The sequence below is a fragment of the Monodon monoceros genome, unplaced genomic scaffold, assembly GCF_005190385.1.
Source record: "Monodon monoceros isolate NGI ecotype Baffin Bay Population unplaced genomic scaffold, NGI_Narwhal_1 Super_Scaffold_21, whole genome shotgun sequence".
Taxonomy (NCBI): Eukaryota; Metazoa; Chordata; class Mammalia; order Artiodactyla; family Monodontidae; genus Monodon; species Monodon monoceros.
In genome coordinates this window covers 164380755-164395239 of record NW_021703778.1, presented here as the reverse complement: position 1 = coordinate 164395239, position 14485 = coordinate 164380755, and the positions used below count along the sequence as shown (strand labels likewise).

Sequence of the window (14485 nt, the reverse complement as noted above, 5' to 3'; positions counted from 1 at the left end):
TCTCTGAGTTGCTCTATCAGTTTGTTCAGCCCAGGATCGCGTGACAATTGACTTACACGACCTGCCGTGACTCCCAGCTCGGAGCTTCCTTCCATGACACCCCAAATCGGCCGCCCTGAGCCCGGCCCGATCCCCACACGGGAGCTGTTTTGTGACTGTTTGCTGAGTGAACTTTAGACAGCGCTGGACCTTGGCCTTACACACACGGCACAGCCAGGACCTCCCCCTGACCTTGGACTGGCTGAGTAAACTCTGAGAAAAATATTTGCCAGAAAAGACCAGGCGTTGCAAAAGGAAAAGGCACACAGGAGCAGGTCTGGCTCCATGAGGAGGCCCCATCCTCCAGAGCTTCCCAAGCCCAAAGCAAAAACGCAGACAAGGTGTCTGGCTCTGGTTGCAGCCATCTACCCTGCCGCCAGCTGACACCTGTGCCATCTGGGTCCCCGAGCCTGGGCCTTACACTGTCACCAGAAGGGGGGCTCTGGGCAAGCACTTATGTTGCCCTCTGTGAAATGAGGACGCTGAGGTAGACCTTACAGGGTTGTTGAAGGATTAACGACATCACAGATGCAAAGTATCCCCACTGCTGGCATATAGTAGGTGCTCAGTACTTTGAGGGGTGGTCAGAGCTTGGGGTTCTGACCCCATTAGTTCTAAGGGGCACCCACACATGGGTGGGGTCAGAGCGCTGACCGCAGGTTCATGGAAAGCAAGCTTTGGGCATGTAAGGTGGGGCAATAGGCACTCAGGGGTCAGACTTGGGGGCAGCTAATTAGGGGAAAATCTGAGACTGAGTGAAGGACTCATTCACTCATTCATTCATTGATTCTTGAAAGGGTCCAATCCCCTTTATTTGATAGACAAGGAAGCACGGTGGGTTTCGTGAAGGAGGAGAGTGGGCCTACCTAGATGACAAGGGAGCTGGTGCCCGGATGCACTTGACCTGGGCTTCTGTTTCTGGCTCGTGTCTCCTCTGCGGCAGAGCCCAGGGCTGAGAGGGTGGTCCGGGGGCCACACTCCTGGGGTCAAATCCTGCCTCCGCCACCAAGGAGCTGTGTGACTACGTATATTACCTGTTCTCTACAAGCCTCACCGTCCCTATCTGTAAAGTGGGGATAAGAGGAGTGCCTGCCTGGTACAGGATATTGTGAGGGGTAAGTGCAACCATTCAGATTAAGCGCCTAGCATCAGTCCTGGAACATAAGCTATTAATGTTGCTGTTCCCAGAGGTACTACTAGAAGGACAATGACACCCAGTGTTTGCAAAATGCTTTATTGTTATTGCTGACACTAAAATCCACAGTTAGTCATCAGGGTCTTCAACTGATACTCTAGTATTTGCAACAGGCCTCCATTCTCCCACCCCCAGCCAAGCCCACGAGGTTGTAAATGTACCCACAGGACGGTACCAACCTGGGATGGCCGTGTCCACCCTGCCATCCACCTGCTTTCCTTAAAAGATGGGTGGCACTTGGATGCATTGAAATCACCTGATTTGTGGGGAACATTCTACACTTTTTATATGATTTCAAGGATCCTTCAGTCCTTGACCTGACCCTTCATCGTATACGTGGGGAAACCGAACTCCAGAGAGCGACAGTGTTACCCAATGTCACACAGCTGGGACAGAAGCCCCACTTCATACCCCCATTCCAGTGTCCTTTCCAAACCATGGCAAACTGGTAGCTGGTATTACAGACAGGTGGGGAACTAGGCTTGTGAATATGCTTCCTGGTGGAAATATCTACTGGAACAATCCTCCTGGATTGGATTCTGAGCTTCTCTCTGCCACTGGCATGTTGTGTGGCTTCTCTGGATCTCAGTGCTAATCTCCATGGATGAAAGGTGAGAGCAAAACCAAATGTTCTCCAAAGCACCCGTCTTGCAATCGTGTGAAAAGAAGCAATCATCAGTATTTCAATGTTATTGTTATTATTATTATTTGTGGAAGCCTCATTAGTCGATTAAACCTGTGTATATCACCAGCTCCCAGCAGATACATGGCCATAGGGCACCCTCATCTTCCACTATGGAAGCCTGTGCCTTTCAGGAGAAATCCCCATCTCAAGGGCGAGTCACTTTGCCGAGGAAAAGGATGTGTTTTTTGTTCTCCACAATGAGCATCAGAAAGGGCCTGTTGAATATTATCTTTTGAGAGCTCATCCGGGCAGATCTGAACATGAAGATTGTCCCCGTGGCTGCAGCCGCTTGGGTTCCCGACTCGTCCACCTCCACCATGGCTTTGTGAACCATCTGCAGGGGAGACATCAGGCGTCACCGAGCCACCAGGGGCTGGGAGATGCCATCAGGGGGAAACCGACAAGTTTCTGCCAGCAGCATCACTGTGAAAGTTTCTGTGCTCCTGAGCCATGAAGCAGATAGGAGATGATGTGATTGAACAACTACTGCGCACCACGGCTTACAGGTGAGCGCATGCGTGTCTTTCATTGAATTCTCACTGCATCTAGCAGTAAGGGTGTGACTCTCCAAGTTTATAGAGAGAAAGGAGGCTCAGAGAGGTCAAGTAATTGCTGGAGGATGCTAGCTCCTTCACACACCAGCTGGTGAGTGAAGGAGCTAGCATCCAGTTCTTAGTTTTGATTGCTTCAGACAAGACACCTTCCCCCAAGGCACGGTGCTGGATAGGGTTTCCCATTGTTCAGAGGACAAGATGCAAAGTGAAACCTTTGCTTCCTGAGGGAAAAGAGGAGAGAGAGAGAGAAAGGATTTGGAATGAGGAATGGGATGGAATAGGATAGGATAGGATAGGATAGGATAGGATAGGATAAGATAGGATAGGATAGGATAGGATAGGATAGGATAGGATAGGATAGGATAGGAATTTCTGAAAGCAGGTGCTCAGGAGCTTCTGGGCTCACCTCAGACACCTGGATGCTGGAATTGTTGGAGATGCCTGTCAGGTCAGCATAGGAGGTGAAGACATCTCTGATCCCCAGCTTGGGGAGGACTTTCTCCAGCTGATAGGAGCCCTCAATGGAGAACTTGGGTAGGTGAAGCTCAAGCTGCCTGGAAAGAGAAGACCTTTCTTGGACTCTCCCAGAGCACTGGCTCCCTGAGCTCACATTCCTGCCATCTCCTCTTGGTTTCATTATGCTCCTCCAGCACGTTGCCTACAATGGAACCCATCCTACTCTACACTTGGACCTGGGCTGCCCCCAGAGGTCACTGCCCACTCTGACGGCCCCGCCAGAAAACCCAGCTTCCAGCCCTGGTCCCTCTATCTGGGTCAGGCCAGAGGGCTGGGACTTCATATGACGCCTCTGGGCTGGGAGGCGGCTCCCAGGCCAGGTGAGTTCTCCCACCACTGCCGTGTGGCCCTGCAGGTGTGCAGCAGCAGGCTGGCCCTGGAATAGTGTGAAGAATACCTCTTCATGGATGTCTTGAGCCACTTCCTCAGTGTTTTCTCTGTCAGGCCATTTTCCACCTGTCCCATCCCGCCCTCGCGGGGGAGAATGAAGAAGGCGGTGGCATTCCCTTGGTAGGGGACCCCTACCACCTTGCAGGAGAGGTTTCGGTCCAGGAGGTAGTAAAACTGATCCTCTCGTTTCATCATGGGTACCCGCACCACCGTCTCCGAGGTCACGTGGAAGTCCTGCTCTTGGGTGCTTTTGCGGTTGAAGCTTGTCTCCCACTTAGCTAAAGATTAAAATGGAAAAGGAATTAAACATTCTCAGCTGCCAATGAAAAGTGTGCAGACACTAAACCTACCAAACAGACAGCATCCTCTTTGGAGCAGTCTTATTGGCAGAAGTGACTGCCAAACCTCTTGAATATAAAGACAAGCCACTTCCTAATTCGGGGGACAGGCTTGAACTTTTTGTGGGGCTTTATTTCCACATTTGCAAAACAAGGAGGTTGGTTTTCGCGTCTTCAGAGACCCTTCACCCCTAATGTCGTTTGTCTGAATCTCTGATGTTTCTACTCAAGGTCAAAAATCCCAGTGAAAAGGGTAACTAATATGTATGGCTGACAAAGCTACACTATATCTGGGTGAGTTATTCTCTTTTTCAGTCTTTTCCCAATATTTGATCTCAATCTGGGTTTGGGAGAAAGGTTGGAAATGTTCCTGCAAAAGCATGATTTTTCCTGCTGAGAAGTCTGTGATTATGCTTCTTGCTTTGTCTGCTTGGGACATTTTGTTCAAAGTGGGACAAGTAATTGTTTCCATTTTCTTACTAGTTATCAAATATAGATCCCTCCCGCATGCCCCACTTAGATTATTTCACAGCTGCCCTCTGCAGCCTAGCCCTGGACCAGGGGACAAGAAATCTTAGAGTCCAAGCCTGATGCTCACCATCTGTGACCACGGGAAGAGGGGGGCTTGGTTAACAGTTTAACTATTTTCCTCTATCCTTTTCCCTCCCTGCCCCTCCCTCATCCCCAGCAGGCCCCGCGCAGGGTGCTCAGCGGCTCAGTATCTAGGAGGAGAAGCAGGTGTACAAGCTGAGATGAGTAGGGATATTTACAAGCAATGCCAGGGAGATAAAGATGGGGGGTCAGCTCTTGGGGAGGGGGGAGAGGACTGTTCAGGGGAACAGGCTCTTGTCCCAGGATTTCTCGGTTGAGGAAACAGCCCCTAGGAGGATATGGGTACCAGGGAGCATCTGGGAAATGCCCTCTAAGGCCCTTCTAAGGCCCACAGTCCTGCCCTGAGTAGCTATGCTGTCAGTTTCTCTGGCATCGTGGCCTTGAAAAACTCATGCTTCAGAGCCTCTGTGGAAGCTGTTGCTTTAAGTGCCCCCAGGGGCACAAACAGGAACCAGCTCTTCCCCAGTGGAGGAAACAGCATCCGGGGTCTTTCACTCCTATGCAGTAAGAAGACACTGTCTCACCCAGCTGCTGTTGGCTTCACTCTATCAACAGGGATCAGAAAAGAATAAATCCACTCCCACTCTTTCATGTGTGCGGGAATTGGCTTGGTTTTGTTTTTTGACAAAAGCATCTTAAAAGAGAAAGTTCAGGGCCTTACCTTTAAAGAAAATGTAATTCACTATGACCATGACCTCGGTGCCATCCAGGCCCTTAACCAAGTCCACAATCTTGCCTTTCGTTTGCTTTGCCACGTAATCATTGATCTGCTTCTGGGCCCCTTCAGAGTCCTCAAAGTCGGTGGGGAAAGTGTCTGCCAGGTACAGCGTCCTTATGGCGCCCAGGAAGGCCTCCTCCATGGGCACCGCGGGCTTGGTGAACAGAGCGTTGCCCAGGCTCAGCTGGAGGCCGTCTCTGGGCCGCTCGAGCTCCCACAGCAGCCGCTGGGAGGCGCTGTGGAGCTCCTCCTCCTGGCCCTCCTGAGGGCTGAGGCCCAGGCCCGCCAGGACTTGCGCCTTCGTGTTGCACCGCGCCCCCAGGGAGAGCATGGCCAGGCTCATGGAGATGCTCAGAGGGGAGAAGAAGATGTTCTGGTCGGGGGCAGCTGCGGCCAAGGCCCTGTAGAGGTCGAAGACAAAGTCCCGGCTGCCAGGGGCCACCGTGGCAACTGCGGGCGGCAGCTCCTGAACTCTCTTCTGGGGTCGGCGCAGGGCGGCCATCTGCGGGCTCAGGAGTACCAGGCACAGGAGTAAACGGAGCCGCATCGTGGCTGCCCAGGCCTGAAAGGGAGGGTGGGCAGGTCACAAGCAAGGCTGCCATTCCGGGAGGCGGCACCATCAACCAGCAGCCTCAAAGGCGATGCTGAACCGGAGAGGCTGTGAGTGAGCGTTTAGGTAGCGCGGGAGGGACTGCAGCACAGACTTGAGGACATGGGCATCGGTGGGTGGGGAGAGCAAGCACCAGGCGGAGGGGAGAGATCCCAGGTGGGGACTGGCGACCAAGGCGAGAAGCCTCCCTCACCCACGTCGAGGTACGCGTCACAGGGGGATGGGCCGTGGGGCGGAGGGTTCTCCCGTGTTCGGCCGGGTTAGCGTCTCTGAGGTTACCGGGACCTGGCAGCCTGTTTCCATACACGACCCCTAACCCTCACTTCCTTCCCTGCGTGTAGCATTTGCAAGACCTCGTGTCCTTCTCTGAGCTCAGGGCAGCTACCCGCCGTGGCCCCTGCCACACTGCTGGATTCGTCCCTGTGCATTTGGAGCATCTACTCCATGGCGTGGTGGCTAGCGTGCCAGCCTCCTGTAGTTCATCAGTGAACACACGACGCCGTCAGTCCCCCTCTCCTTCCCCAGGGGCTGCTCCAGGACCCCTCAAAGCCATCCTTGTCCGTCATCAGATGCACCTTCCCCCCTTGAGGAAATTCCGCCCTCTTAACGTGAGCCCCCCAACTTCCCTTCTCGTCTGTGATGGGCTGAATTGTGTCCCCCAAATCCATTCATTGAAGTCCTAACCCGCTGTACCTCAGAATGTGACTGTATTTGGAGACAGGGCCTTTCAAGAAGTAATTAAGTTAAAATGAGGTCGAGTGGGCCCTGATGCAATGTGGCTGGTGTCCTTATAAGAAGAGGACACTAGGACACAGACACACACAGAATGAGGGGCGACCACGTGAGGAATGTGAGGGCACAGGGAGGAGGAGACATTCACGTACAAGCCAAGAGAGAAGCCCTAGGGGGAACCAGCCCTGCTGACCTTGGATTTCCAGCCTCCAGGACTGTGAGACCATAAATGTGTGTTGTTTGAGCCCCCAGGCATCTCTTCTTCCGTGTCTCCCCCAGGTGAGGAGGCCCTCAGCTTCCTTTTGTCTGTCTACAGCCTCTCAGGTGGGGCCTGGGGGCTCCTGCATCGTTCTGGCCTTGTCCTCCGCCCACAGTCTCTCGCATGACCGCCTTCCTAGACCCCTCCTCTGCATCCAGTAACCCCTCCTGTGCCCAGGCCTCCTAAAGCCCTCCTTCCACCCCTGTGAACAGTGCAGAGACTCTGCAGCCCAGCAGCTTGGGTTCAAGTCTCAGCCCCACTGCTTCCTCCAAAGTGTGATGTGGTACAAGTCAGTTACACCCATGCCACTGCCCCACCTGTACAATGGAGGTTGTGACAGAACCTCCACCAGGGGCTGGGGCTTTAATGATCAACATACATAACGTGCTTGGAGCAGCGCCCGGTGCAGACATGCTGTCCAGGTGTGAGTTGTCGGTGTGGCAGCGACTGGCCAGAGCCCCACCCGAGACCCCCGTTTCCCCAGCTGTGCCGTGGGGTACATGCTTTCACACACACACTCTCGTGGCAGCCTGGTGGCGGCTGGACAACTAATTCCCACGGTGGCCTGACTGACCCCTGATGAGACCTCGCGCTTGGCGTGCATCCCCCGGTGGACACCGTGTCATCAGGTGTCCCAGGCCCAGGGCGAGCACAGACACAGAGTCACAGACCCACGCAAAACCAAACTGCAAAGAGCCCCAAAGAGCTGCATTGGACGTGGCTGGCGTGGGGGACACCAGGGAGCTTGGGGATCGGCAGTCCTGGCCGTCTTTGTCTGAATGGAATTGACGGACTCAAGCAAGTCCTGCTCACCACCCCTGGCCTCCCAACTGCACCTGAGCCCACAAAGGAACTTCATTTAGACTATTCTGTCTGCAGAACCTCCAGCTACCCTGAACCAAATATAGCGGCCCGAGCAGTCCCCATGCCCGTGGGAGGCCCAAGTGCATCGCCAGCACCCGCCACTGCTGGGTGTTGTGCTGTCTTGACATATATCAACTGCTTTAGCCTCACACCCGCCCACGGAGGCAGGTTCTATCACTGGCTCCATTTTACAGACGGGTCATCTGAGGCTCAGAAAGGATGACTTGCTTGCTAGTAGTGGCAAAGCTACTAGGGTTCAGACCTAGTTCTGACCCTCACAACTCACGCTCTGAACCGCCACACCATTTAGCTCCCCCAGAGCCCTGGTCCCCCTCCTCTGTATCACAGCCTCCGGATCCTGTATCCTTGGCCTCCACGGTCACCACCGATAGCCCCTACTCTGCAGAGAATTAAGAAACAGGCTTCCCATGCTGACACTCCCTTTTTGTTCCCACTTTGAGACTTGCCTTCACGGAGGTCTGTAAAGAACATGGGTGGGTGGTGTGATCTCTGTGTCCTTTAGCGTGTGGAGTGTTAGAATCATCAATGTAGCAGGAAGCTGCTGAAGAAGCAGTTCAGCTCACCAACCCCCCAGCTCCCAGACACAGATTAACACCGAGCTGATAATTACCCTAAAAGAAATACTTTCAAAGAATAGCTACAGACCACAGAGGAGTTTTCTGCTTGGACGGAGCCCAGGGGCAGCTGGCGGGGGGGAGCAGGAGTGAGAGTTCCAGTCTCCCATCCTCCCACCCCTGCAGCCTGGTGACCTTGAGCCAGGCCCTTCCCCTCTCATGCTTCAGTTTCTTCATAAAAACCTAGAGGTCTGGTGCCGTGGCTCCACCACTGCCTGACCCCCCTGAAACACCAGCGATCTGATGGGCCAGAGCCACTTCTCTGAACGCCCCATGAGTCCCCGTAGAGAGCAAGGGCTCAGCTTCCCTCTGGCTCCCCTGGGCTGCAGGTTTGGGACCCAGAAAACCTTGCTCCATTTAGCTCTCTCTCTCTCCCTCTTATTGAAGCCACTATTTATTAAGGACCTGCTAGACACTCTATAAATATTACTGCATTTCATCTTTACCAAAAGTGTTATTAGCCCCATTCTACACCCAAATAAACTGAGGCTTAGCAAAATGGAAAAGCTTGTGCCAGCCAGTGAGTGATGGAACCAGGTTAAAATCCAGATTCTTCTGACTGGTGTACACGCTGCCTCTTGGCTACCTTTTAGGGCTCTGAGGAATGACACATTGTTCCCCCTCCTCTGTGGCTGCTGGTGAGTATCCCTGGGTCTCTCCCAACCTGTTCACACGAATTAGCTCATTTACACTCCTCCAGAGCAACATGGAGTTGGTGTCCTTGTCACAACTGTACGGAAGAGGAAACAGAGGGTCAGAGAGGTTACTTCTGAGAAAGTGGAGGCCCAGGGGTGCTCATTTCAGGTTTCCTAGTTTCTAAGCCCAGTCTTTGCCATTACACTCCTGGGCCTCTGGTACAAATATACCGCTTACAGAGTTTTGTGCCAGCTTTGAGCCAGTGGAGAGTCTGCTCCAGGCTCTGTGAGCCTGGCTCTCAGGACACCAGCCCCCGCAGCGTGCCGGCAGAGCCTGGCCTGGCTGACCCTCTCCTGGGCCCCTGACGCCAGTGTGTCTGCAGAGATGCTCCCGCGTGTCAGAGGGAAGAGAGCAGATCGATCAATTTTATCTGGCATCCCAGGCCAAAGGGACTTGCGGCGACGGAGGGTGGGCATGGAGTAGGCAGGCCCTGGGCAGTCCTTCCCCTGGTCCCCCACCATCCAGACACAGAATCTGCTGGCGTGTATTCCAAATGTTAGGCAACAAAGTCCCGCCGAGGTAGACCTTGGACTCAGCCATGGGAGGTGTGCAGCTCAGAAGGGTCTGTCCGCTATCTGCTAATTACGCAAGGAGATAGATGCAAGATGTGGAGGCCAGGCAGAGAGCAAAAGACAAGATCGCAACTTCCCCTGGATCCTAAAGACCAGGGGGCAGAGCTTCCTGGAATCAGTGACCTGGGGGACTTTCCTAAGATGGGGACTCCCTCCCCATCTCCAGACTATCAGCAAGGCTTGCCAGTTTCTAGCTCCGAATCTGCCTGCCTCTCCCAGTTTTCCCTGCCACCATCCTAATGCAAGCCTTTTTTTTTTTCTTTCACCTGGACCCCACTTCTCCTGGGCCTGAGAGCCATTCTACATACATAAGTACATTCTGAAAGAATCCCCTTCAATCACAAACACGGTCAAGCCGCTCCCCTGCCCAAGAACATTCTTGCTGCCCAGTGGCTTGGTAAAACCAAACTCTGATTTGCACGATAACCCATGAGGATGCAGGCAGTCGGGCTCTGTCTTGCTGTCCCCAGCCTCACGTGACCAGCTCTGTCTCCCAGGGCACACTTCTTCTTTTTCAGTTCCTAACACAGAAGCCCCAGCCCAGCCATGGGCCCTTGCACACTCTGCTCTCCCTCCTGGAGCCCTTTCTCCACCTTTCTCACAAGGACCAGTTTCTCCCTGAGTCCAGGCCTCCACTTAACCGTCACTTCTTGGCGGTACCTTGTCCACACGTGACCACGCCCTCTCCGCCGTTATTCTCTATAACAGCCCCTTTGATTGTTTCTCTCATGGCTCCATCAGCTACAGAAGTGCAATTACGTATGCGTGTGCTGTTGACCCCTCTTGTTCCGGCCTCTCCCCCACTAGAACATGTGCTTGTAAGAGAAGACCCGCATCTGTGCTGGTCCCGCCGTGATACTTTCAGTCAAGGGGTGATGCTCAGACACCCCTGTGAATGAATGGATGAGTGGATGGATGAATGGACCCTGTCTCCTTCTCTGTAGTTCGGAGGTGTTAGACCACACGCTGGCCACCGAGTCGTGGGAATGAGCCAGGCTGGGCGTCCAGGGCTGAGCCCTCGTGGCCCTGGGGCTAACATGCCAGCTGACCTTGAATAACTCAGCTGACCTTGAATAGCTCAGCTTCAGTTTCCTTTCTCTTTCTTTTTTAAAACCACTTTATTGAGGCTGGACTGACACCCCAAAACCTGTACATATTTAATGTAGACAACTCGATGAGTTTGGAGAGAAGTACACATCCATGAAACCATCACCACCATCAACGCCTGAACACATCCATCACCTCCCAAAGTTCCCTCCCGCCCCCTTTATTCTTCAAGCTGCAGTTTCTGGATCTGTCAATAAGGATGTTGGCCCAGGGGAGCAGTTTCCCTTTTATTGTTGCATTTCATGCCAAAAGCCCCATCCTTAGAAAAACTGAAAATGTCACTCACTTCACATCCACATTTTGTTTATCTAACAAACGGCAAAATGGCATCTGGAGCTCTAACAACCACTCTGGGTAGCAGCCTCTGGGAAGGGCAGCCTTACCTCAGGGAAACAGATTATATTTGAACATTTTTCCTGGTTTTAAAGGTCCAAGGTTCCAGGCACAAAAAACAGTAGAAGCTATGGTTTATCGAGCACGTCCTGGGTACCAGACATTTTGTCCCCGTTCAGGGTTTCTCAGCGCTGCTGGCATTTGGAGCCAGATCGTTCTTTGTGGTGGGGGCTGTCCTGTGCATTGCAGGGTGTTTAGCATCATCCCTGGCCTCTACTCTCTGGAAGCCAATAGCAACCCCCGCGCCCCAGTTATGACAACTAAAAATGCCTCCACACATACCAGATGTGCTCTTCACAGTCACACCGTGCAAGGGGTGCAATAATTTGCATCTTATCCACGAGGAAGCTGAGGCTCGGCCAGATTTAGTGCCATCCCCAAGACCACACAGCAAGGGGCGGGGTGTCCCCCACTTCTCTGCTCCAGAGGCCCTGGCTTCCTCCCCACCACTGTGTCCTTCTCACCCTGGGGCACCTCCAAAGTTTCTAAGCCCTCCAAATCCCATAACTCCAGAGTCCATTCCTCGCCCCTGAGCCCACGGCCCTCTATCCACTGTGCCTGTACTTACTCTGTCCAGTGGCCGAGCGTGCACACAGCAGAGGCGACGGTCGGTTGGGCTCGGTAAAGAGCAGAGGGCTGGCTGGACTGGAGCCAGCATCTGTCACTGACTACAGCAGGGCCCTGACTCCGCCCCTCCCGCGGCCCCGCCCCAGCCAGCCTCGCCCTGTCCTATCCTGGCAGGGCTTCTAGGCCTACCAAGCCAAAGCCATCTGAGCTCTGACCAGGGCCATCTCGTCATTGCCCCGAAAGCCCTACACCAGCCACCACCTGCCAGCAATGGCATGAGCATCCCAGGCAGACCAGGATGGACAGGTGACCAGCTGCCGGCTGGTCCAGACACAGGGAAAGAGACATCCTCTCAAACCTCCTCCCTTCCTCCGGGCTGATCCTTTTGTTTCCTGCAGCCAATTTGCTGCAGATCTGGAGGAGTGAGGACCCAATCTCTTCAAAGTCTTGTGCGCTTACTAGATTCATGGACCCCCGTCGCCAGATCCCGGTGGAAATTAGATAGGTTGAGAAGGTCTCACAATGGCTGAGAGGAGGGATCAGTGTATCCACCCCTCTTATTGCACTCATAACTGAACCGAGGCTCAGAGAGATGACAGAACTTTTCAGAGATGTGCATCAGTTAGGGACAGAGTGAGGCTGAGCGCCCAGGTCGCTGGCTCCAAGGCCAGGGCTCTTTGCTAAGCAAAGGTCTGTCTCCAGGATTTCTGTGGGCTCACTTGGACTGCCCTTTTCTACCTTGAAATTGGGGCTTCAAAACTCAGCCCCACACTTTCAAGAACATTTCCAAGTGCTAGGGTGTTGGCTCAACGCTTGTTTCATTTCCAAGGTCGCCATGCCTGGGGCTTCCTAATACCGGGGTATCCAGTGTGTGGCCATGACCCAGAGGTTGTGTGGGTGACTGTCGCGTGTGGAGTTGGCGGAGGAAACAGAGGGCCAGGCGTTACCCAGAGGAAGCGATCCTGGCACTCAGCAACCAGGGTCGCTCTACAACCTCTGAGATGTCCCCCTTCTCACTCCCTGATTCTGGGCCCAGTTATGGCCCATTACCTCTTTTAGTCCTTACAACCACTCTGCAAAGGGCATAATGCTGAACTTTATCTCAACCTAGAGATAAGCACAGTCACTACCAGGCATCAGGCTTGCTTTGTGCTCCCTGCCCTTGCAACGTGCTAGATGATGGGCACCAGCATCCCCATGGAATCCGTGAGAAGACGGAAGCGGAGAGAGGTTAGGTGATCAGCCCAAAAGTACACAGCTAATAGGGAGAAGCATTAACAAGGAGGAACTAGGTCTCTCCTGTCCAGGTTTTGCTTTCTGTCCATTGTGCCATGTGACATAAGCAAGAGTCCTCCATCTCATAGTCTAGAGATTCCCAAACTATGTTCTATAGGGAGGGAATCAGTGTTACCTACCTATAGTAGGATGGATAGCAGTCCCCCAAAGATATTCACATCCTAATACTCAGAACCTGTGAATGTGACCTTATATAACAAAAGGGATTTGCAGATGTGACTGAGTTAAGGATCTTGAAACGGGGCGGGGGGGGACTATTATGGATTTCCCAGGTGGGTCCTAAACGTAACCACAAGGGTCCTTCCTTATGAGAGAGAGAGAGAAAGAGAGAGAGGAGAGAGTGAGAGAGAGGGGTGGGAGATCAGAGTCAGAGGAGGCGATGTGATCAGGAAAGCAGGAGGAGAAAAACAATGTGATGAGAGGCCGTGGGCCAAAGCGCTCCAGAAGCAAACCCTGCCAACATCTTGATGTTGGCCCAGGAACCCGTTTGGACTCCTGACCTCCAGAACTGTAAGAGAATAAATTTGTGTTGCTTTAAGCCACTAAGTGTGTCATAATTGGTCACAGCAGCAACAGGACACTAGTATAATACTCCCAAACATGTTCCCGAGGAAACTATGTGGGGAGATGGGACCGAGCAGACGCTAAAGGACTTCTCCAGCCCCTGTGCCTGTCCGTGGAGACAGCCCACGTACCATGTCCCAGTCCTTACATTTTAAGGACTATCTTGAGAATTGGGGGAACGGGGCAAACCCTGACTGCCTATTGTCACTCGGAAGGGTTCTGAAGGAATGGGGGCTGGGAATGGGTACACTTGGAAAGGTTTCGAGGGTGTCTCAGGGCATGGATTAGTCTTCTCTGGCTGCCAGAACAAAATACTACAAACTGAAAGGCTTAAATGGAGGAAATGTGTTTCTCACAGTTCCAGAGGCTGGAAGTCCAAGATCAAGGTGATGTCAGGGTTAATTTCTGGTGAGGTCTGTCTTCCTGGCTTGTAGATGGTGCCTTCTTGCTGACTCCTCACACAGTCTCTTCTGTGTACATATGGGGGGACAGAGAAAGAGGGGGAGAGAGAAAGAGAGGGAGGAGAAGCAAGCTCTGGTGTCTCTTCCTCTTATAAGGATACTAGTTCAGTGGGATTAGGGCCCCATCCTTATGACCTCATTGAACTTCGATTACTTCCCTAAAGGCCCTTTCTCCAAATACAATCACGTTGGGGGTTCAGGCTTCAATATATGAAGTTTCAGAGGACACAATTCAGTCCATGACAACTGGGGTGAGAGAGTAAGATGGGCCAGTGGCCAGAATATGGGAGTTTAAAGGACCTGGTAAGTCATGCTAGATTTATTTTTCCATTGACATCAAGAGCAACAAAGAGCACAATTCCCAATAGGCGAGCTTCACCCTGGGCAGAGTTGGGTTCTGTCACCCCCCTGAGTGTGTGTGTGACAATGTGGAACAGAATTGCCTTTCAGTGGGGGCTCTTACTATTCCGCCTGCCTGGTCCCCACCACCATCAGCCCACGTTACCTGTTCAGGTGACCTGCCAGCTCTGGCAGGCATGTGAAGTTGTGACCCTGCTTTAGAGGAGAGTTGTGATAAAATATAAAATGAAATAACAATAGTGAACATTTGTGGAACAGCAAAGATGTGTGCTTTACATACAGAACCTCATCCAGAATCTATAGTAGGCTTATGTGTTAGGTA

The 14485-nt window shown here is 52.9% G+C and overlaps 1 protein-coding gene across 1 annotated transcript; it reads right to left on the bottom strand.

The window, feature by feature from the left end:
* Nucleotides 1-1257: 1257 nt before the first annotated feature.
* On the bottom strand, nt 1258-11549 carry SERPINA5 (serpin family A member 5). Its single transcript, XM_029237554.1, has 5 exons — nt 11484-11549; nt 4991-5609; nt 3387-3657; nt 2880-3027; nt 1258-2253 (listed from the first exon to the last, which is right to left on the bottom strand). Exons 2-5 carry the CDS (start codon nt 5592-5594, stop codon nt 2065-2067), a joined length of 1212 nt encoding a protein of 403 aa, XP_029093387.1. The 5' UTR covers nt 5595-5609; nt 11484-11549; the 3' UTR covers nt 1258-2064.
* Nucleotides 11550-14485: the final 2936 nt, after the last annotated feature.

Coding starts and splice junctions, on each gene's coding strand:
- SERPINA5 (XM_029237554.1), bottom strand. CDS start 5,594: ATGCGGCTCCGTTTACTCCTGTGCCTGGTACTCCTGAGCCCGCAGATG. Junction 3,658..4,990: donor GAATTACATTTTCTTTAAAG/GTAAGGCCCTGA, acceptor TTTAATCTTTAG/CTAAGTGGGAGACAAGCTTC. Junction 3,028..3,386: donor CTCAAGACATCCATGAAGAG/GTATTCTTCACA, acceptor TTCTCTTTCCAG/GCAGCTTGAGCTTCACCTAC.